Source organism: Lycium barbarum, chromosome 6, assembly GCF_019175385.1.
Source record: "Lycium barbarum isolate Lr01 chromosome 6, ASM1917538v2, whole genome shotgun sequence".
Classification (NCBI taxonomy): Eukaryota; Viridiplantae; Streptophyta; class Magnoliopsida; order Solanales; family Solanaceae; genus Lycium; species Lycium barbarum.
Genome location: NC_083342.1, coordinates 127130299 through 127154983, shown reverse-complemented (window position 1 = coordinate 127154983; position 24685 = coordinate 127130299). Strand labels below are relative to the sequence as shown.

Below are 24685 nucleotides of genomic sequence, written 5' to 3'. Positions count from 1 at the left end.
TCCAAACATGGTTTCATCTCATGGTTTTAAATCATGTCCAAACGATTCCTTAATTCTAATTGGGTTTACTGGGTTTACTGAGATATAGATCATGTTTTTAGTATACCATTGCTCATTGGTTGGTGAACTTGTAAATCTTGGCTACTATTGGAATTACTTATCCCATAATCATGATTATCCAAAATGAATGGCCTAAATATAAATGACAAAAACATTGAGATTACGGGACCAAGATGATAGTAACTTTATCCAAAGACATCTTCAGTAACAGTTAGATTGTTTCTCCTAATCAAAAAGGGAAAAAGAACTAAGAACCTAATTATTTCAAGAGGTTAATTATGATTGGAAATTGTTGGGTTTTTTTGGCAGTCCAATATATATGTACCTTGGATCTCTACTGACGCGTGGATGGAATGAGGAGGATGATATAAGCGTGAAGTATGATGATGACCCACATTTTCCAATAAGTATAGATAGTACATCTATTTTTGGGACCAAATAAAAAGGCATATTGCCCTTTGTAAAATTAAGTACTTGCACCTTGTAAGGCTTGATTCAACTATCAAATATGACCAAAACTTTTGTTCTGATCCGAGAACCCATCATTTTGGTCCAGGTACTTGTATATCTCCAATGTCGATAAACACTAAATGTTCATGTTTAATTAACTACTCTATACCATAATCCCACCTCCTATTATTAACGTTTATCTTGGAAAACTCTCAGATAGTGTAGATATCGTTATCTATGGTTAGTAGAAATAGGATTAAAACTAAGGAACGTCCGTATCAGAGAAAAAAGTTAAAGGGCATAAGATCTCGCTATTATTCCAACCAAGTTAGTTTTCATATGATCATTTAACTTTACCCATTGTATCAGTAAAATTACAAAATTATTTCACTAAAACCATTGAGTTAGATATATTAATTTTTCAGAAATTATAACTCATTCGAAAAGTCGAATATTTGCATGATCACCACATAAAGACTTTTGACACATACAGAGAATGAATACATGCAATCGCATTCTCTCCACAAATGAACACCGACAGAAGATCAGCATAAGAAAGGAAGAAATTGATGGACGTGTAGGCAACAGATCCACTCTTAATGAATTACTATCCCTGTTCCATTGGCAACAAAGTGTGTACCTAAGAAATCAAGAATTCAACAAGTTGCATCTGCAAGTCAAAACTCAAGTTGTAACATATTATATTGCTTTAAATTTAAGAGAGTGATCATCAAGATAGATCTTATGAATTACGTACATCAAAATAACTTTTCGAATTAATATTCATTACATAGTGATATATAATCAGATAAACTTTAGATCTTCCAATGGTAAGCCTCACATAATATATATACAGATCATCTTGTAAGTACAATGAATCACCTTGTTTATGAAGCCATGTCCTACCATAGGCCTAGCCCAAGGATTAACAAACATTTGAAAAGTGATAAATAGTGTGTAATTAACTTACATATACTTTTTACATTGTTAACTTCATGTTATAACATAGTAAAGCTAGAATTTGAATTTTATGATTCTGAAGTTTATTACTCCTTTATGTTCTTATAAGTGGATTTTTCCATAAAACATAATTTATCTAAAATTGTTAGATTCGGTAGAATTCGTACTTTCATGCCAGTTCTGCCACTGTCTTGTAGTAACATATAATTAGTCTTATTTTTTAAGTCACTAACTTCAATTTTAATAAAAGAATACTTATATTTTTAATTAGGGAGATGTCATAATCCAACAGAAGCAGGTCCCATTATCTTGGATTTGGATCCAAACGTTCAGATAAATAGGTAGAGGCACACCCGCCGCCTGGAGCAGAGAGCCGCCAGCCCAATACACTATTTATTATCCTTTAAATATCTCTGAAAGAAAAACCTCTTTTGAAGCAAAACACACACAGAGAATTGGGAAATGAAAGTATGGTGGTGGTGTTGATGATCTCCCAAAGCACCTTCTTTCTCACGTCAGTCCCTTATATTCTCTCTCTATTTCTTTGTCTATAAATATAAAGTCCATATCTTTTATACCAGTACTTTGTCCTTCTTCTCTACCAATACATATAATCTCCACTACTCTTGTATCATCAGTTTTCACTTCCTTTCATTCTCCTCCTTCTTTAGTTGGTTAACAAACATATTGATGGGGGATAGTAATGTGAACTTGCCACCTGGCTTTCGGTTCTACCCAACAGATGAAGAGTTGGTTGTTCATTTTCTCCACCGCAAGGCTGCTCTCTTACCTTGCCATCCAGATGTCATTCCTGATCTTGGTCTTTACCCTTATGATCCTTGGGACTTGGATGGTATTTCCCTACTTTCACTTCTCCATCACTTATCATACCTTTAAATTGTGATTAAACTATCAGAGAGATGCACTTTTCTTTACTTAAATTATTTTTTCAACGCTACTCTTCACGTGCTGATTTGATCCTTTTATGTGGGCCAAACGCATGAAAATTCTCTTTTTATAACGACTGGCGGTGAGACATGACTGCTTGTTGTTCATGTCAGAATTATGTAATCATCTTATCTAAAAGTTTAAACTGTCAGAGAAATATATGTTTACTTAGTTATCTCTAATTGCTTATTAGTTCTTCTTTCTTTTTTGTGCATGATTTGTAATAATGGGCAGGAAAAGCAATGGCAGAAGGAAATAAATGGTATTTCTATAGCAGGAGAACACAGAGTAGAATCACTGAAAACGGATACTGGAAATCATTGGGAGTTGATGAACCAATATTCTCAAGTTCCAGCGATGACAATGTTGGCATGAAGAAATACTATGCTTTTTACATTGGGGAACCACCTGAAGGTGACAAAACCAATTGGGTAATGCAAGAATATAGTCTTTGTGACTCTTCTTCTGCTTCTGGAAGTAGTCGTTCCTCTTCTAGAAGAAGAAGCCGTTCCAAAATTGTAAGAGTATATTCACTTTTAACATATGAATTAATTAGAGTACAAAACATTATTGGTCAGAGCATAATTTTTTTTCTTAGTATGTTGATTTTTATATCTTAAAATATGTTTTTTCAGGACTATAGTAAATGGGTAATTTGTCGTGTATACGAGCGCAACTGTGATAATGATGATGATGATAGCACGGAGCTTTCATGCTTGGATGAAGTTTTTCTATCACTAGATGATCTTGATGAGATTAGTTTGCCGCACTAGCTACTTCATTATTGTATAATTAGATCCAATAAGCTGGGATCTAATTAACCTTAATTACATTTATATTTAGTTTGTGTAGTACTTGCCAACTTAATTAGGTTTGCTACTTAATTTCATAGTAAACGAAAACAGTGTAACAAATTAAGATTTAAGATCAATATGCAATGTCGATATATGAAAGTCGTTTTCCCTTATCGGATGGCTATTTTATGTCTTGGATTTGACAGAAAGAAATTTGAGAATTATTACCATGTATACACCAATAACATGAAGAAAAGAGAAACAACGATGAAATGGGATAAGTGCTTAGCTAGCTCCATATGATGCCATTTGTAGGAAATTCAGAAATGCTAGAGAAAGCCAACCACATGCATTGCAATCTGTTTATTCCATATAATGCCATGGAGTATGGGCCTACGTACTATTGCTTCTAAACTTTGTCAACTTGATGGTTATACCTATAATATTGCTTAGTTCCTTGGTTGCCTTAAAATATCATTTAATCTCGAGTTCGTTCGCTTTAATTCGATCATAGAATACTAGAATGGCCATTGCATAAATCTCAAATTATGCACTTATAGCAAATCGAAAAACAAATAAATATATCTTATTACTCGACCAATCAAACCATCACGTCTTATTTGGCTTCAATTCGGATATATATATATATATATATATATATATATATATATATATATATATATATCCACTATTCGGTATTTACTGTTTAGAGTATCCATCATGTTATGATTATCTAAAATATTGGCTTTCGACTTATTTAAATGCTTTCTCTTATATTGGCTCATTTGAGTTTGTGACCGAATACGCGATTATGCAAAACTTACATATATAGACAGTGTAGTAGATAGAATATTGTAAATTATTCATAGCTTTGTTACGCGGATTCGTTTATGGATACATATCAATAATGCATGTGTGCATGTGATACATATATGACAAGTTTTTGTCTACTGTTATTGTTACGGAGTATATATTTTGATATGGATACATCAGCATAATTTAAAGATTCACGTAACATATAGTATAGATTCACGTAACATATAGTATAGATTAACAACGCTAAATTTCAAAGAATCTAACTAATTAATTATATACACTGAGAATGCAAAATATTTATACTTAGCATAATTTAATTTGTTGTGATAGATTGATTATCTTATTTTCCTGATAATTAAGTCTGTTTACCCCGAATTTGGACAATCAATTAAATTTGTGGGTGGGTATAAGATATGTGGTTAAGTCTCAATCTTCTTGATAAGAGAAAGATATATATATAGATATGATATGAAGAGAGCAATGATAATCGGTGGTTTGCTATATACTTGTATGTTTACTAATGTATGAGTGTTACTTGATTGAAGAAATGTAAGAAATAAACACAACAAATGTGACCAAAATCGGATATTTGAGAGAGAGATTTTTTATATTTTGGCTATTACAAGAGTTCTTGATATGAGGAAGCCAACCCTTTAAGAGGAGGACAATGTCCCTTATTTATAGTAGTGCCCTATGAGCTTCATACAACATGAACAATAAAATAATGATGAAAAAGCTCTGAGTTGGATTGGGTTGGGTTAGGTTGGCCGTACGGTCTGACACCCGTATGATTGGCAGTTGAGCATGGCAGGACGCTATTGACGCGTGGCAACCGCGTAACGGATCTCCCGGATCAACAGCCATGACCAAAACGGACTAACGGCCAGGATCTCCAGGACTAACGGTCACGATCTCCCGGACTAACGGGCACCATCAAACGGACTAACGGCTATGATCAAACGGACTAACGGCCACGATCAATTCGGACCAACGACCCCGGTCAAACGGACCAACGGCCACGATCAATTCGGCTATGGAGAAATCGGACCAGATGATGATCTTCCCTCTTTTCCTTCGATCTCTAGTCTTACCGGTTCTAACATATGTCCGATATTTACCGTATACAAAGTCTACTTATTTTTAATTAAATCAAATAGTATATAATTATGTCTTTAGGTGATCTATGTTCGTATATTAAAATTTGAACTTTGAGAATAGAGATATGACGGAAGTTCTCACGTGAAGGAGCTATTGGATTAAGGCCAAAACCAAAAGGGGAGAAGAATAAGCATTATTTTCTTGTTTCTTTACTTTTGATATGTTAGTTCTACTACTACTGCTAAGTATTTGAGTAGCCTTTTTAGCTTTTATGTGCTATGATGGGTATTTGGTAGTTGTCTTGTGTCACCAAGTTAAGGAACATTTTTTTATTTTCTATTTCTTTTCTTGTTGTGTTCTTTTTTTTTTTTTTTTTTTTTGATTTTGTGGTGGTTGCTTATGTAAGCATCATATCACGTTTATGTAAGCATTCCCATCCTCACCTTCACACACGTGATGGATCCATATACATGAAGACATTACACTCTACAACAATCTCTAGACTTGACAATAGTAATTGTAGAAAAGAAAAAGAAAAAAACAATCAAAAAGACATATCGTGTCTAGTCGTGAAATATTGATTTTGCAGTTACAACATATATTTGACATATGACATATGAAATTAGGTAAGTTTGCACCAGGTAATTGTGTCAATTTGTCAAAATGAAAGTACCAATTGCAACGCTATAATTACGCCTATTTTGCATATATATATTGACTGAAGTGTCATTTCTTGAAAGAAAAAAAGAATTGACAAATCAAGAGTTTAGTTAAATCCCTGAATATGAATACTATTATTGAACGTAAATTTCAACTTGAATTGACCAGGGAAAATGACTTTGATTTTTGTATTAGCTTTCAATTTAAATTTATTAAAGAAGTCATTAATTTAAACATCTCTTTTTTTATTTTAAAAAAAAAAGTGTAAATTGATTATATCCTTCAGCAAGGAAAGTATTTCTCCAGAGAAAACACACTAATAAAGTGATTTTGTGTGAAAATAGACTTCTGTGGAGTATGGACGAAGATTATAGAAGTTGAAAGGTGGACGAAGACAATACAATAGTAAGAAAAGTTATTAGTAATAATGTTAACAAACATTGAAATCTCAATGATGAATGGACATAAAAAAAAGTAGAAAGTACATCAAAGGAAGTGGCGACTAATTGCCTATAGAAAATGATACTCTTCTCGTCCTATTTTATTTCTCCCCATTTAATTGTGTAAAAAAGTTAGTAGTAATAGCTTCTTTATCGTATAATTAATAGTGGAAAAAATATTAGTTTAATAGCAACAAATATTTTATAACGTTCTAAAATACTAATGAAAAAATAATCATATAAATTTTTGCAAAAGGAGTAGCAATTAAAGTACATGAAACATTCTAATTAATTCTGGTATTTTTTTGAAGATAGCTCTGGTAAAAGCAAAGTTTCTATTGTTACCAATTTGCAATTAAAAAAAAAACTTCTTTTTAACCTTTTTTATTCTAGTATATTAATTGAAAGGACGAGGGGGCTCAAAATCAAATCAAAGTGCTTTTGTGATTGTGAAATGTGAAATGGGAAACTAACCTTAGAATTCAAAGGTTGGTTTACTTTTAAGGATTCTAAAGAGTAATTACTCTTTTCATCGTTGGGATTCGAAGTGCTTTTCATGGTCCTAATTACTGTTAAGACTTGATGAGCGCTCTCCTGTTATATGTTAACCAAACATTAAAGGTTAATCATGTGAAGAAATGTCTCTGCTTCATTCTATTTGTTTCTTTTTCGCTTTTTATTTTTGACCTAAATCTGCAAAAGTTTATAAAGCAAACATTCATGGGGCCATTTTATTTATTTCCATACTAGTCAAAAGTTTTACTGAGAAAATCCATTTGACTCTGTAGGTGCAAAGAGAAAACCAAACAAATTAACTGTATTATTGATGGAAAGTTGGAAACAGGGACAAAAGGACCAATATCCAATATATTATGTACTGATGTTAACACTGATGAAGTTAATTTCCATTACATTTAAGTAGATAAAACCAAGCAAATTAAATCCCAAGATTGAGACACTGCACGTTTGTTACTTTGTCTTATTGAGAAAATAATTGTTAATATCAACCTAATCAAAAGTTTGGTCCTCGTCACCACGTGTAGCAATTCATTGGTGGTTATCAAAATCACAGAGGAAGTTCATTAGATTAAGACCTAAACCCCCTCTGGAAGTATAATAAAATCATTTCATTGCTTAATTAGCTCGTAAGCACTGAGCATATCTAATCATCTCACCCATACTATACAAGACTGCATTTACAAACAACTGCACATGTTTTGACATAAAGAGAGATCAAGAAGCAAGCAAATCTGCCCCCTCCCCACAACAACAAAAAAAGAAAAAGAAAATAACTCCCTCCATCTTTTACCCAAGTTCAGAAGGCGAATCTTGAATCTAGAATCAGCGAGTACAAAAATTTTACTATATACTATATCGATCTTTAATATTTTTCGCGCGCGTGTATATATACACATAATGCATAGTTTGAAAATATATATTGGATTTAGTTGAAATCCGTCCTAAATTATAAATGTTTTTGCCTAAGTTGGTTGTTGTTTGTGGGAGGTGGGAGTTTGCATGTGTAGGTACACACTTTTTAAAACAAGTTAGTTTCTTGTGAGCAAAGGCAACTCCATCATCTCAATATGTTGACGTTATGAGTTTCACCAATATAATTTGCTTTCTTTAGAACTTTGCTTGGTTTGGGAATGACCAAATCAAATTGAAAGCTATTATGATTGCACAAAAACATGCTGCTCTTCTTGGCCCTATCTCAACTTGTTCTTTAAGTTCTTTTTTTGGTTTTATCTGATAAAGACATCAATGGAAGAAAGAAAGAGTGATTGGAAGGTACATGTATTTAAATATATTGCTGAATATGAAAACAAACTTCCCTTCTTAACTCCCTTTCTTTTTAAGTTCTTTTTTAATGTATGTATAGGTAGGATATGATGAACTTAGATGAATTTGGCAGAGAGAAACTAACACAAGAAATCATTGATGGGGCCAAATGTAGCTTTTGAGTAAAGATAGCTAATTATGCTTATAATATATGCATCCCATAGATATCAATTCCAAGGTCAAAGCATGAAGCTTCTGAGTCAAACACCACTAGCTTGTTAAATCGAAAGTACGAAATATAACTAGTTTATAGTAAACATATGAAAATGGGCACATTCATGAAAGGTATAATTGTGCCCAAGGTGGTGGAGATACCACTTGTGGTAAAATTTTGGCAATAACGCCTCCAAAGTGAAAGTTTGGGCCTTTTGTTCATTATTATTATAACTCCTTTTGTGTTTTGGGTGACTTCTTTTGACCTTAGATTATGTTAAAACTTGGGTACATTGCATTTCCAATGAAGTAGAAAGTAGAATTATCCGCACGCTTAGCTTAATTCATGGGATAATGACACTAAATTGCTTTATGCAAGTTATTGATTTCTTGGAAACTCTCGGGAATATATTTTAAGCAAAAATTATAGTCAAAGTTGTTTCAGTAAGAAGTTTAAACCAATATTTCTTAAGGCTGATATTAACTTTATTTGCTTGGAATGGTCAGAGCGCACTTATCCCTCATCGGTTTATAAGGGTTTTCAGAAAGGTTTAGATGGATGGTCATGGGTTATTCCATCCATTATTTATGGTTTTGGGTTGGTTGCTCAAATTCTTCTACATAAGTGATTTATAAAAATGATCTTGGAGGTGGATGGTTTTGAACTTTTGACCTCCCTTTTCCCGTGGACAACTTCAAGTTTTGACTTTTGACTTTGAAGGTTTTTCCATGGACCATGAGGCCAGCGGACGGGATTCAACGGTTCTAAACCACTCATTTTTAAGGTCACTGAGTGTAATTTCCTTCATTTTACATGATATCATAGTCAAACTTTAGTAAGCCCATTCTCACAAACTTCTTCTCTCTACCTGGGATAATGCTCACCTAAGCCCATCGAGCTAGACCTCTTTTGTCTCAATCCAGCTCATCGAGCTACACAAATTGTAACTTGATCCAAGCCTACTCCTTAGCCTGTTGATCCTATTCTCCTTTCAGCTCCAAGCCCACTCTTCAGCCTTTTGACCCTCACATCTATCTCCTACATCAAGCTCTACTCTTCAATCTTCAAACAGAACCAAAAAATAAAATTCAGCAAAGCTTGGAAATTATTGTTCATTCTAATAATAGGCACTAAATCTAATATTTGCTCACATGTAACAAAGAATCGGGTTACACGTATGGGGGGGGAAGGGGGGGAGGTTTTTTTTTTTTTTTTTTTTTAGCAAAGTTATCCTTCATAGGTTAGGTAAGTTTTTAAGGGAGTTTAAATGCGGATATAGGCTACTTCACTTATTGGATGCTAATCAACATTCCTTTCTTCCCTTTCAATCAAATTCTTGGGGTTGCATTTAGTTAATCGGCTGGATTTTGTATTATTTCGGTTCATTGACTTTGGATAGTTTAAATATGCAATCTACTTCGACAATCGAAATATAAAAAAAATAATTCGACTATTTTCCTCTTTTGCCTCAATTTTTAGCTATGACATGGGGAGTTTGGTTTTTATCGATTGTGTCAAAGGGTAATGCACACATGCATCTTTAAGCTATAGTGCCGCTAGATAACTGAATAAGGATTAGTTATACATACATTGTAAGAAATTTAACACTCAGTGCTATTTAACCAATATAACATGTTATTGTTCCACTTTCAAGGTTACCATATCAGGCCTGCTGTGCAGAGTTTCATGTAATTACTAGAAGTCGATTAAACCTAATGGTGTAAAAAACTTATAGATAAATTTATACACTATTAATGCACATATGTTAAACTCGATTAAAATAATCCCTAACATCACATACTAATTCATCATGCGGGAGACTTCAGGAAATAGTTGGTGATGCTGCTAGCCCCAGTGACTCTCAAGTATGCTTCCTCTAGTTAGTGATTATTCCTCTCCTTGTAAATCTCAACTATAATGAACTTTTACCAAGAACTATGGTCCGTTTGTCTTATTCAATTGTGATATTGATTATGAACTGCGAGAGCGGTAATTGGTGTAAGTCTCAAATGTAACTGCAAAATAAACAGTGCTATAAACCTGGTTCTATTATTTAACATACATCTTTTACTTTAAAAACCCGAAACCAAAGCAATTTGAACTATGCTTAAAATGGCCTTGCTCTGACTCCTGTAACAGTCAGCACATGCCATATACCCTGCTCTGACTCCTATGTTCCAAATTCAATTTTAAAATGGCCTTAGACATGAGAATGATGATAAGTTGAATCATTTAGGAAAGTAGTCATGAGATAAGTTACCTGAATAACAATCGCATAAGGAGAGGAGCTTAAGTCCATCTCCTGAAGCAATCATCCGGGATCTGTAGGTTGTTGAATAGTAGAGTTGCAAAAACGTCAACCCTAAATGCCTAATTCATCAATATAATCAAGAAAGAAAAAGCATCCGACTGACGATAATAGTAAACTCTTCCTGCTGTATTAAACCGAAAACACTCAATGAAAAGAGGGAGTAAGACCTAATGTTTTTATAAGTAAAGAAGTTCTTCTATTACCTAAAGTTATGAACTTAAGTAGAATTAAAAAAACAGAACAGTGAATATTCATTATAACTTTTTTATCATTGTTTCTGGGGGATAAAATTTATCGTGCAGTCAACCCAACTAATTAGTTGAGGCATAGCTGATATTTTTTGTTAAGGTAAAAATAAACAGTACCAAGATATTATTGCAGCAAAGGTGAGGCATAGAGGAATAGTTGATCGCTTGATGAATTCTATGTGAGATATTTTATAACCCCACTGTAAACATAAAGGCACAGACAGAAAGGACAAACACAAACGAAAACAGATCAGGAGCCAAATTGGCAGATTTAGACAGCCAAGCACCATCTACATTTTCAGGTACTAAAGACAATCCGGTGCACAAAGCATCCCGCACAATCCGGTGCACAAAGCATCCCGCATTAGCAACGTACATTTCCATGTACTGTTAAGAAAAAATACTGCCCCAATGATGAATCATGAACCCACTTCAGCTTCCAGGTCAGATTAACGGACTCTACGGCATTTAGCTTAAGCAAGTGGGTTGATCAATGTGGAGAAGGAGAATACTATTGACTAGATGGACAATGTTGCTGACATATTGTCACTTCAAGATAAACTAGCATCAAGCCAGGTATTTAAGTGGAGAAGGGTAGAGGAGCGAGCCCATTATACCGAGTTTCAAAGGCTGGCGTTGGTCCTAAGAGTTGGCCGTAGACGAATTTCTCAGTAATAAAAAAAAAAAAAGAGGCTACTACAGATATACTTCACCTCACCTGATAAGTAACAAAGAATTTTGTTATAGAGAGAACAGCACTAAGCTAGTACCTAAAATGGCATTTACATCCTGTGCAAAAGTTATGTTGCACCAAAAGCAAGCAAAGAAAATACTCTAAACGTAGGCCAAGAATGTCTCGTGTTGCCTTTAAAATACTGCTATTGCTTTCAGCCCAAAGCCCCAAACTGTGCTTATGCTAAATTATGAAAGTAGCACTTCAACGTTAAAAAGATCAAATAGGAAAGCAGCAGTCTGTCTCTTTTCCTCATCCGGAATTATGCTAAATAACATAAGAGAAAGTCAAGTAGGTCAGAGAATCCCTATTTCCTTGCTGAAACATGCATATTGCTGTACAGGTAGGTTCTTGCTTTTCTTCTTTTTTAATACACATCGAAAGACATCCTCAACTCCAAACTCACCCTACCACCCGCACCTCAGAAAAGAATCAAGGGAAGGATAGGAAAACAGAAAAGGCATGTAACACAAAGCATGGGCATCTGGGAGAAATTAATATTACGTTGATTAGTCAGTCCAACATTTGCACAACCTACCACTGCATCAAATGGACTCTTTAGCCACTCCTGGAACAGGTGCACCTTGAAAATTAGTCCCGACATTCTTTCACCTGAATGGCCGAAGCATCGAAACTCAACTATTGGGAATTGAAAGAAGCATTCCACCTATTCTGAGCCAAAAAATTTTGGAGTAACAGATATTTCAGAATCCAGTTTAATGGAGAAAGGATGATGATAAATGAATACAACAAAATGCTAATTCTAGTCATAGATATGCAGTTCCTTTGAGTGTTACCGTATAATGATCCAGGTTTATTGTCAGAAACCAACATTGTATTATAAGGACATCTAATTTCCCTCACTATCATTCACACTTTTATATAGCGGGTAATCATCCGCAGAGAGATTCCAACTTATTAATTAGATGTTCACCCTGATTTATTTATTTTTTGATAACCGCAATGTCTTGGCCAACTTGTACGCACCTCAACTAATTGCCCAGGATACATGCCACCTCCCACCAGCAACAAGTACCAGATAACTTTGTTCCTCAAGGCTAGGACAGATGCGAACAGATTGCCTACTGTTTGTCTCTATTCGGATTTGAACCTGATACCTCATGGTTCGTAAGCCACTTCACCCTAATGATTCTTTTCTCTCCTTGGTTGGGTTTATTTTGGGAGGGGGTGTAGATAGAGGACAAATGTGTATGCTTAGCTTTTCGAAGACAATTGTGCTTTCCTTTAGATCAACTTGAAGACTATTGTACATTGCGTGGCAGCTTCCAGCATCCTTCTAAGCGTCCCTGACATTCTCGGACATCCTTTTAAGCAATACTGCTACTAATCTAACTTATGAAACCTTGAGTAAAATAATAGAATTATATGGCAAAAGAAACAGAATTATCTTCTTCTTCTTCCCCCCCAAGAGAATGATGCCTTTAGAACCAAATTTCGGAAATAATTTCTGGTATGAACACACTAACCAGTCAGTTCTTCCAGTTAGAAAATGGCAAAGGCAATCAAGCTGCTTAAAAAACTGACTTTGCGGTACATCACCAACAACTTTTGACTTGTGCATCAGAAGCAAAACTCAACATGCTATCCTAAATATGTAGTTAAGGGCAATAACCGGTGTGATATCATGAAGTGCCTTTTTCGCGGCATTTCAGTGCCGATTCAACTACTTTAACCTTCTTTGCATTTTCACTGTTCACCAGTGAGAGCTTTTCAAGTGATGCTTTAAGCAGTGACATTTCATTTTCTTGAACATGGCTTTTTCTCCTCACTGATAGTTGTCGATGTTCATTCGATCGATTGGCCTGTGGAGAATGTGTGTATCTTTTCAACCTAGCATTTACTGCTTCAATAGAAGAGCGCAGAGCATCCAACTCCACCCCCCTAAATCTGTCAAGTTCAGACTTGAACTCTCGTTCAGCTTTTGATAGAGACCTCTTATGTGCCGCCGGAAGGTGTCGCAGGCTTTGCAAGCGCTCTTCTAGCTCACTGTGAAACTGAACTGCATGCTCAACACGATCCTCTATCTTTTCCTGTTTACTTTCAACTTCCAAAATCTTCTGCTGTGCTTTGTGCAGTCGAGAATGCTGGTCATCGATGATCTTCTTTACATGAGGTGCATGATGCTGAAGTTCAAAGTACACCTTGTGGGCATATTCCACATAGTTTTCATGAAAAAGCTTGAAATACTGATGAAGCGTTGAGCGGCCTTCAATTGAATCAGCAGCAACTGAGCGTAAATGAGGCGATGAAGGGGGCAAAAGAACTACCTTGGGCCCAGTAAGGAGCTCTTTGCTTATGATAGTAGAAGTATATGTATCTTTTGGCACTTCTGCACCTATGAGTTTGTCAACCTTATCGATAATTGGGGGAAGCAGTGGATTCCAAGTCTCCATCTCAACCACAATGCACTCATTAGAAGGGGTAACACCCACAATCCATGAATCTCCAAAAGAATCTGACAGAGTCAAGAAACCAGAAAGTGGGGAGGGCGAGGATACTTCTCCTTGGAAAGTGCTAAGAACGGGATGCACAGAGGGACTTCTCATCGTGTCTTCTTTGCCACGAGTCTGATTGGTGAAAGGCAAAAAGTGCAACACTACTGAATCAATTCCTCCATCATGAAGGCAATATATTCTTTCGGAAATAATGGGATCAACAGACATTGATATAACAGAACCGCTTCTTTTGGGCAGAGCTAAATCGACAATAGCCAATCTCAAAAGAGGAGGTGGATGGCCCAACCATAAGGTATGATCAGGTGGCAGATCAAGCTTCAAAATCGAGGTGTCACTTGACAATGACTCGCAAATCATTGCAAGGCCAACTATACTATCAGTTGAATCCAGACAAAACCGAGGTGGGCTACCAACCTTCCAGACAGGCTGTACTTCATCAGCTAAAGCATCTATCCACAACTGCCCGCCACTCCAAGCAGTTACTAGGATAGAATCTTTGCTAACTAAATCATAAAGAAAACTGACAGCACGCCCTTCACAAACTGGAGGATGAACTGAGTCTTCTTCAACGCCGTGACTTACTTTACGTAAAGGCCCCTGTAACGAGATTGATGCATCAAATAAAGCATAAGCCTGAGCTCTAAGAACAGCAGCATTTTCTGAATGAACTTCTTTCCGAGTTAGTTCAGAAAATGTTGCTTCCAACCAAGAGATTGCCAAATTTGAGTTTTTCACAGCTTTTGAATTCGATGATTTCAGACCAAACATATGAGCATCACTATATAACTCCAGTACAGATTCCCATGTGTACACACTTCCAAATGGAACAACAGGACATAGGATGTAAATTGAGCCATCACTAAACAAGAGGAAAACACTGAACCTATCCCACATATGATCACCCCCAAAAGAAAAATCGACAGGGCAGATTGATGTAGCATTGTGCGAACTGCCAGGCTCCACAGGCTGTAGATAATACTCCTGCTCTGGCTGACCAAGGGCCGAAGACAGATCAAAAACCCTGAAAACCGAATCAGAAGAGAGGATTCCCAGATGAGTGTCACTGTAAGGGTGCCAAGAAACCTTCAACGTGCGTATTGAGTTGTTTCTGTCAAAGTAGATCTCCGAACCAACTGAAACTGTCCGGCATATAATTGTATTTTCTTTTGTCGAAGTCCTCCCATAGAGATACATGACGTATAAACCATCCAAGCCAGCTAGGAAGAGAGCTGATCCATTTCTGTTAATGGAAATTCGCTGGACCTCAAAATTCAATTGCGCATCCGCTTGCAGTACCTTAGAGGGAGAAGCTGCAAGAACAGAAGTAGGGTCCGGTTCGCCCAATCGAACAGAGAGTCTATGAACACAGCTTTTGTGAGAGTCCCAAAAGTAGAGACGAGAAGCTCCATCCCAAGCCAAAAGATTATTAGGCATTGTGAAGGTAGAGGAATGGAAGGCGTCATCCCTGTCAGGAGCAGAAAAGACAGGGTGTTGTTGTAAGGGTAGCCATTCGAGTTCTTCTTTGGGTGTTGAAGCTGAAGGTGGCGTTGCTGATAGACAGCCACTGTCGTGGTCGTCGCAGGGCTCCGACAAGTCGAAATTGTATCTCATGCTCTTCAAATGTTTGGATTCTCCCGCTGCCAAAGCAAGAAACAGAATTATCAAATATCAATAATGTGAAACTACTTCATGAATCAAGTGTCACACTCCTGACAACAAACCGTCTCAAAACTCTAATAGTCGAAAAAATATGCATGACACTGCAATAAGTGTGACAAAAAACTAGCGCAACATGTGATATGTGTATTGGGTGCATGGCTTCAAACCTTGCTACATACAATAGCCTGGTATTTCAGTGGAGAAGGGTATACTGGCAGGCCTATTATCTATCAAGCTTCACACTGGCGCGCGAGGATTTCTCAATTATAAAATTTAAAAAGTGTGACAGGAAACAAATCAGTAATTTAGTTGACGAGATGCAACAATTTTTGAATACTAGGCCAAAATCATGTCAGTTGTACCAAAAACAAAGAACATAATATGACACCTGAAATAGCACAAAGTTGATCTGAACTTCTCTTTGACAAGCCTGTTTTGTCAAAGAATTAGCAATGTTCTAAGTCTTTTTGAGACCAATATCAACGCAAACAATTTTTTTTTGTCTCTACACAAATGATAAACTCCATTAGAATTTAATGATTCTTCTAACCTGTGGTTTGTCTAAGATGTTGCTTCACTGTTGCATATATACACCTTTTATGCACTATGCTGCTCTTCTTTGAATAAGTATTTAGTTATTCACTCTGATGTCATGTGAATGCAGTCAAAATCATTAGCATAATTGGTATATGATTTAAAATTAGAGGACTTAATCTGTTTTGAAAAACTCATATCTTGTCATTTCCTACAAACCGAAATTGAACCCTAGTTTTAAGCAAGACATTATACATAATGATGAAGATTATCCACACCCCGTTGGCTTAAAAATCTCAAAACCCTATTCAATACTAGTGTGTATACGCTATCCCCACAACAAGAAGCTAATGAACACAAATAAGGCAACAAATTATACTGATGAAAATCAGTGGAACATTGTTTAACCTGGAACCTTCTTGAAGTACGAGCTCTCTTATTGGAGGGACAAGAAAATAATGGATCTGGGAGAAGTGCAGCGCTGGAGATAATTATGTCGGCATGAATTGACTTGGAAAAATGGAAATCGGAAATGGCTGTGAACATGAATGAACCAATGAGGCGGTAAGGGAGTGATGGAGGGTTTTTGACAAGAGTAAAGAGTTTTTTTTAGGGCCTGTTTGGAAAGCCACCTGGTAATTGGAATCGGTGCAATTACACAGCCTACTAATTACATAACCACGTGTTGTTTAGTTGCACAAATGTAATTATAAAGTTAATTTAATTTAAAAATAAATTTTAAAATTAATATTTAAAAAACATTTGCCTTTATAAATGATATTGAATTAGTTATTTAATAACACATTTGTTTCTTGAAAATATACTCCCTCTATTTTAATTTTTTTGAACCTATTTTTTTTTAGTCCGTGTCAAAATGAATGACCTCTTTCCTAATTTGGAAACAAATTCACTTTATGAATAATTTACAGCCACACAAATTTTCAAGACTTATTTTGAACCACAAGTTTCAAAAGTTTTCCCTCTTTCTTAAATGTTGTGCCCAGTCAAATGGGTTCATATAAATTGAAACAGAGGGAGTATTAATTAACAATCATATACTTGTAACTAATGTTATAAAAAATAATTGATATATATATTTTTCAAATTAATAATATTTAATTTTAATCAATTATAAAACTTAAAATAAGACTTTTTTTGTGAGAACGTCATGGATTGGATGTTTGACAAAAAAATATTATTTATAAATATAATGCCATAAAATTATTCAAATATTTGACACAAAAAGTTACATCAAATGTAAGTGAAAAATAAACAATATGCAATGTGAAAGCAAAAATCTTAAAATTGAAAATATAACCTAAATTCAAAATCCAAATGAAAAAGTTTAACACAATACTCTTATGTCAATCCAACATTACATAAGTAAGCTCCAACGTAACTTAAGTAAATAATTAAAAAGAAAGGGAAAATATAAGTTTATTACATCATTCACAGCGAAAATCTACTTTAATAATGTCGCTCGTTATATGTCAAGTTTGTTAATGACTCATTCTTTCCAATATTAAGAGGTGTAGTTTCAAAAAATTAGAATAATAACACGGTTATGCAAAATGAATAAAATTAAAAAATGCGAGCAATTACATGGAACCATAAGAAGTAAAGGTTGGGAATAAGGAGAAAGGAAATGAAAAATAAATAATATTAAAAGAAAATACATTTTAAAAATAAAAATAATTAAAAAGTAAAATAAAAAAGAAATTTAAATAATAAACAAAAAAAAAGTAACTCTGTAATTACAGGGTGCAATTACACCCAATTCTCAACCCCACTTGAGGATTGGAGAGTGTAATTACCCCTCTCAATTATACCTAATTCTCACATAACTGTGTAATTACTTGATCAAACGCATAGGCCAAACTGTGTAATTACACCCAATTCCAATTACCTGGGTAGCTTTCCAAACAGGCCACCCAACTTTCACTACATTACTTATAATATTTCACTTAACCAGAAATATTTTAAAATTTCCAAAAGTTAATCAAAAACATCCCCCTCCACCTATCTAAATTTTATTTTTTATAATAAACGATTTTAGTGCATTAATGGATAAACGGTCTCAGTTACAATCTAACAAGGGAAAACAGAAATTCAAATAATCTTAAGTAACAAAAAAATAGAAAAATTGACTAAATTGTGTCACCTACATTAGATAGATCTTTTGTTCTCACATGACTTACTGTTGTGAAAAGTATCCGATAACTTTAAATTATAAAGGATAAATTAAATGATCTTTGGTGAAATTCCTCTGAGTGGTGATATTTGTCTTTTAAGTTAAATTATTTCCTAAGATGACTCTTCTTATTCTACGATAATTAAAGCTATAGGGGCATCTCATGGACTTCATAGTTCATAACAGGGCAATACTAAAATAGACATATGTGAGTGTCTGGATACACGTACTTTGTTCATATTCCTGCGCAAAAAAAAAAAAAAAAAAAAAAACAAAGCAATTATTTGTGTCTTCCTTGCATATATACCTTATATATGTGTTATGTGTATATATTCGAAGTAAACGATGTAGAAAATAGGATTTAGTTCTACCCCTTTAAAATTATATTATATGAACAATTAAAGACTTTACATTTTGGATACGTTCGTTCCTGGTTTCAAGCAAAAATGAAGATGCGCATGCGATATTATTCTTACCACGACCCCTGTTTTGCAACGATATATACCCTAATCATATACAAGAAAACAAATCCATTTTTTCGTACATGAAATATCCCATGTGAAAAAAAAAATACTGGTATATGTTTTAAAGACAATAGCTATGGTCGTTTGATCTAAGAAAAAAAGACAATTATTTCACAAGTGATTAAGATACTTGTAAATGTAGGGGTGTATAAAGAAAATCGACAAATCGCACCAAACCGATAAACTGAGAAAAAAATCCGACTAGTGGTTTGGTTTGGCTTGATTTGGTGTTGAAAAAAAATATCCGATCATAATTGGTTTGGTTTGGTTTTAGCTAAAAAAAAAAAAAGTCAAACCGAATCAAACCAACCTGACATTACATGTATTCAAATTATAATTTTATGCATAAAAATATTTATTTGTAATGTAATTTATAAATATTTCTTAAATTTATTCGTAGTTTTTTCGTCTTTTATCATATTATTTCAAACTTGAACATAAAATTTTGAATGTCAATAAGTTTTATATCCCATGAATGTTAGTAACTCAAATAAAGTCAAACCAAAACCAACTCAACACTAATGATAACAAAAAAAAATCAATTACACCACTAGGAATGACAATAATGTTAGATATTTATTCTTTAGTTTTGCGTAATTTGTTTAGAGAGTGAAAATACATAACATAATTTTTTTTTGTCATGTAATTAATATTTATCGGCCGGACTTATTTTAGTATGACTTAGTATTTTTAAATTATGGTCATTTTCTTTATGGCTTATTAATTAACAATATTTATTTTAACCGACTTTTTTTTTTTTGAATACTCTAATACGATTCACTCACCTCACATTTTATGTTATTTTCTTAAGAAACACCTTAATTATATTGTTGTATCTTACTAGAAATATTTGAAGTAAAAGTTAGTATATGTTTTGTATGAAGCCTTTTCCGGGGAAAAAAGTCCAAAAAACTCGAGAAAACAGAATAACACAAGAAACCCCGAGGTTGAAAAATCCAAATTTTACTGGTTTGGTTTAGTTTATAAATTTTAAAACCCGACGCAATTGATTTGGCTTGGTATTTGAAAAATCCGAACCAACCCGATCCATGTACACCCCTACTTGTAAGCATTCTAATTCGTGTTACCCCATGTGATCAAAGTAGTTATTGGAAATCTATATTAATGAAGTTGAAGTAATCCACAATCATGAAAATTTGTGTGCTTGACAAGCAAGAACTTCGCTTCTCGGGACTCCGATTAATGTTTACTTTCTCCTTTATCAAAACAAAGAGCAACTTCTTTTTTTTACTAATCGAATTTGATTCCAGTCCTGACTTGAGTTACATTTTCGACAATCAAACCTATAGCTTGTTCAAACTGGTGATCACTTTCATTTTGATGCTTTATTTTCTAGCTTCTCCTGGAAAATCAAGATGTCATGGTTGAAAAGCAAGTTCTACCTCAATTGGTAATAACATAATGACAATTATGCAATGCTCTCTGGGCTCTTTCACTATCAATTCTGTTCAAGTTCTTGTGGTACCGCATGTTAGCAATGTGGCAGACAAAGACTCGAATCGAGATGACAAAAAAGAAGAGGAAGACAGCACAAAAATATTTGGAGATTGACATTGAGGACCTCCTTAAGAGTGGATTGGATGTATGCCTGTAACGAGGTGATTTTTTTATAATTTAAATCTCCAAAGTCTTATCTTGTTTCTACAAATATAGAAACATGAGTGAAAGTTGGGATCGTCGTCCGTCCTAAGGGCAATTATGACATTTTAATCGAACCCAAAAGCTTCTTTTTATTTTATAACCAAACCGACAAGCTTCTTCTTTTTAATCAAACCCACAAGCTTCTCCCCTTCTTAGAAATACAGTATACTCACCTTCTTCTCCAAAAATCTATTAGCAAATCAAGAAGCTTTTACTAGAAAAATATAGTAATCATCTAGCTCAGACCGTTGCTGCAATTTTCAGGTATTTGTTTTTGAAGTATTCTTGGCGAAAAAGAATGATAAAAAATATCGAGTGTTGATTTTGACTTCGATACTATTTTGATAGTGAATATTCGAGATTCTTTGTCTTTTAAGTGTTACTTTGAAGATCATCTCAATTTGGTTCACAAAAAAGTTTAGTTATAAAATGGGTACGATGCTACCAGTTGGATTTTCGTTGATTTGGTTACTGTTTATTTGTCCAATTTTGTAGCATTTTGATCCCATTCTTCCTCTCATGTGGACTGTTACTATGGCCTGTCTGCCAAATGGTGTCTTAATGTTTTGGTATTTTAATTTTAGTTATCTATCAAAATTTATGACTCATTAGCCATTCTTCTTTGTTTCCCTAGAAAGAAAATACAACACATTTGTTAATATGGTTTATCTTTAGTTAATTTGTTAAGGAGCAATAGTAGTATCTTTTATGTTAAATTCACAAATCCCTCCCTACAACTCATGAATTAAGATTTCTCACAGCAATAAGGTCTACTCGACACGAATTCCTGAGAGGTGATCTATGTAGAGAAAAGGAAACTGGTTGCTGGTCCATCAGCAATGAAGTTTGAGTTTGACTCGCAACATAGAATACGTAACTCCCTTAATGTTCAATCCAAGTCCTATTTTACTGTGATTTCTAGGGTTTATTTGCTCTTTTATATATGTAAAATCGATCTTCCGTGTAATTCCAGAATTCGTGATGAAAGAGTATTATGTAGTACAATCCTTTTGAACAATTCTTCCGTACGACAAGCTTTAGCTTTTTGATTTTTGCAAAAGATAAGTTTATGTGCTGCTAATATTTAGTAGAAATTTGTATAGTATACAATATTTTTCAAATTTGTAATGGACAAGTTTATATTTTCAATTAAATATTTTAGCTTGCAAACAGAAAAATAATTAAGAAAGAGAAGGTCAATTTTCATGTTTTTTTAATTGTAATTTACCTGTTATTCTGGTAGATACAAAAATTAAGATTTTTTTTTTAAAATAAATTAAAAGTTTCTAGGATCGACGAAGCTTCCTTTATGTTCTATTTTTAATTCTATTGATGTTTACTGTTATTTTGTCATTTCCCTCTGATTTCAAAAGTGCTTCATTTTTTTTCCTTATCAAGCTACCTGGGAGAAATTTAAGTATTTCCTTTTTGTTCCTTATGATGTAGTCTTGGTCCTTAGCTGTGTGGCTGACAACTGTTCATAGTGTATCTTACTGTGAGAAATTCAAGAAGAAATTTAAGCAGGAACATCCTAATGCGAAGATTGTGCTAGCTGTCACTTTCATAATCATGTTTCTCCCCTCCAGGTCCTCCCAGGGCCATGTGTCTGTAGTTTCCCATGGGAAAGGAAGGCCAAAAGAAAAGATCAAATTATCATCCAATATAAACAATTGATGGCCTATGAAATTTTTTGTTGATGACCATGTTCCATGGAGGTAACTTCATCTTTGTAAAAGAAGATACAAATTTTATTGAGAAATTGCATTAGAACTTACATATTCCAGCGTATACATCCGTCCAAATTCTAATATTTTCATAATTTTTGGTTATTATTAGTTCGTTTTCGTGTACTTGCAGACTTTACTCCTTACTGTGAGGTATTTCAAGAAGTTGAAAAAGGAAGTCGAGAAAGACCAAGAGCTGGAATAAGGATCAAATGAAGATCCATGAGCGCATAGCAATTTTCTACTTAAAGGTACCTTTTAGTTGTCTTATACTATCTTACCTCATTACTTGCGATAATCTTCTTACTGTTGGATTAATATTGTGAAAGAATATCCTTATAACTTGCAATAATCTTCTTATTGTTGGATATTTTAAATCATCCCTGAATATTGTGAAAGTGAACGATTTTTAAGTTGGTTTTGGGAAGAGCAATATCTGTAGAATTGATCAAAGATTTGCTTAAGCTTCTCATTTCTTTGAAAGATATCTTAGATGCACTAGAAAAGGTTGTGTGAAGAATCTTGCTTGGTGAGTTTGGCCTGTAATATTATGTTTATTTAACTATCATTTCTCATTAGATGCTTACCTTTATATTTATCTTTAGTGCATTGAATCTCCCATTAGTTTCACTTTCATCTTTTAGGATATCGTATATGCTTTTAGAGGTAGTAGATGTTAGCATTATTAATGGCCTGACTTTGCTACTTAAGGTACTATCTCAGTGATTTTTTTTGTTCAGTTGTAAGTTTTCATGACTGATTCTCATTAAATGCTTGGATACGCTTTATATCTTGAACATTTAGAGACGTGTAGAGATGATAAGTTTTTTCACTATTTATCCAAAATAAAGGTTCTTTCCATTAACTTCATAATTTTTCAAACACTGAACGTGACATTTCAATCTCCCCTTTACTCTGCGATTTTTTTTTTTTTTTTGGTGTGGGATGGCTTTGTTTATGCCAAGATACGTTGATCGAGTAGACTGTTTCAACTAAATTGTCTATGTCAAAGTATTATACAGTTTCTATGCATCTTTGTTTTGTTCATCTGCAAGGATATTTCAGCTAGGTGAACTTTAAGTATTGATATAATGAAACTAATGGTCTTTCGAACCATAGAACTAACTAATGGTCTTCTGATAAGCAGCTTCCCAACCGTATCTGTTTGAGCCCATTTTGTGGCTTTCTTATATAGTATTTCCGACAGAAATTATATATCTCCAACTTTTCTGGAATTTCAATATCATTATCAAAGAGAAGGCATGTATCAGTTGGGCTACTGCAATTAATTTAAAGGCTTATATCTTTTCTGTATATGTTTGATTCAAATCATGTCCTTGATGTTTTAAATTTTAGGCCACCCTGGTACGACTTGCATAACAGAGAATGAGAGAAATGGAGAAATAGACACAACAGAAATAGAGAATTCAGCCATTTTCACAGGAAACAACTTATGATAATAGGTTTGGATCAACCCGCAACAAATCTCCTCATATACCCTCCTTTTCTCCTGAGAGATGTCTCATCAATAAATTGTTATAGTTTGATTTGGAGATGCTTGCTTCCCCAAAATAGTGTCTAGGAGGGAGCAAAGGTTTACTATACTCGAATGCACATGTTATAAAATTCTTTCTTTTGTTTTGAATTATGTTAAAATTTCTATTTAGATATGGAATTATGCATCACTGATGCATTAGTAAACCCATAGGTATTCTCTTTTTCAGAATTTATTGTTATTTACAGTTTTTGAAATTATGGTTATTTTCAAGTAGTTATTGCCATTGAGGATTTAAGTTACATCTGAATGAAACTGTGCAAGTAGAGGGTAGCCACATTAATTAGTATCACATTTGTAAATGTTGGGCCCGTGCGCAGCACGGGTAATACTTATCTAGTTAGATAAGAAGATGGTAGGTATCTTACGATTGTTGGGAATTGAAATATTTTCTTATTGTACGATACGTGCCACGTTGTCATGTACTTTTCATGAGAGGGTGATCTTAGCTCCCGTTTGGCCATAAGAATTATTCACTTTATTCCAGATTTTTTTTTACTTTTTTCCGGAATTAGTGTTTAGCCATGAAAATTCCCAATACAACTTGAAGTTGTATTCCGGAATACCAAAAACTCAAAAAACCTTATTTTTCAAAATAAATTCACTTCTTAACAACTACATTTCACCAAAAACTATGGCCAAACACAACTCCAACTCCAACTCCAAAAGATGCAATGAAGGGTGTTCATGGTTTGGATTGAGTCGATCTTTTCGAAATTAAGTCAGTTTTTCCATTATATTAGAACCAGATCAAACCAATTGCGTCGACTTTTTATTGCTTTTTTTTTGTCGTTTATTTTAATATGTGATGAGAGTGCAAGAGACTAATATGTACCATAAAAAAA

General features: G+C 34.1%; 2 protein-coding genes and 1 long non-coding RNA gene across 9 annotated transcripts; 2 read left to right on the top strand and 1 right to left on the bottom strand.

Moving 5' to 3' along the window:
- The first annotated feature begins 1823 nt into the window (after nucleotides 1–1823).
- LOC132600175 (NAC domain-containing protein 104-like) lies at nucleotides 1824–3436 on the top strand. The gene is made up of 3 exons (XM_060313269.1): nucleotides 1824–2323; nucleotides 2653–2936; nucleotides 3054–3436. The coding sequence occupies exons 1-3, from the start codon at nucleotides 2161–2163 to the stop codon at nucleotides 3189–3191; spliced, it is 585 nt and encodes a 194-aa protein (XP_060169252.1). The 5' UTR covers nucleotides 1824–2160; the 3' UTR covers nucleotides 3192–3436.
- A 7491-nt stretch (nucleotides 3437–10927) lies between these two features.
- On the bottom strand, nucleotides 10928–16789 carry LOC132598760 (nuclear pore complex protein NUP88). Of its 6 annotated transcripts, none has more exons than XR_009566672.1 (3): nucleotides 16593–16789; nucleotides 12312–15628; nucleotides 10928–12186 (listed from the first exon to the last, which is right to left on the bottom strand). XR_009566672.1 is itself a non-coding variant. In XM_060311830.1 (2 exons), exon 2 carries the CDS (start codon nucleotides 15600–15602, stop codon nucleotides 13158–13160), a length of 2445 nt encoding a protein of 814 aa, XP_060167813.1. In that variant the 5' UTR covers nucleotides 15603–15628; nucleotides 16593–16789; the 3' UTR covers nucleotides 10928–13157. The 6 variants fall into 6 exon arrangements, 1 of the variants encoding a protein (XP_060167813.1); XR_009566671.1 differs by having other exon boundaries at nucleotides 12502–15628; XR_009566673.1 differs by having other exon boundaries at nucleotides 10928–12181; nucleotides 12502–15628.
- Nucleotides 16790–20690: 3901 nt separating this feature from the next.
- On the top strand, nucleotides 20691–24173 carry LOC132600174 (uncharacterized). 2 transcript variants are annotated; one of them, XR_009567148.1, is made up of 4 exons: nucleotides 20691–20825; nucleotides 22148–22276; nucleotides 22398–22536; nucleotides 23642–24173. It is a non-coding gene; the product is annotated as an uncharacterized LOC132600174 (long non-coding RNA). The 2 variants fall into 2 exon arrangements; XR_009567147.1 differs by having other exon boundaries at nucleotides 22419–22536; nucleotides 23642–24171.
- The last annotated feature ends 512 nt before the right edge of the window (nucleotides 24174–24685 follow it).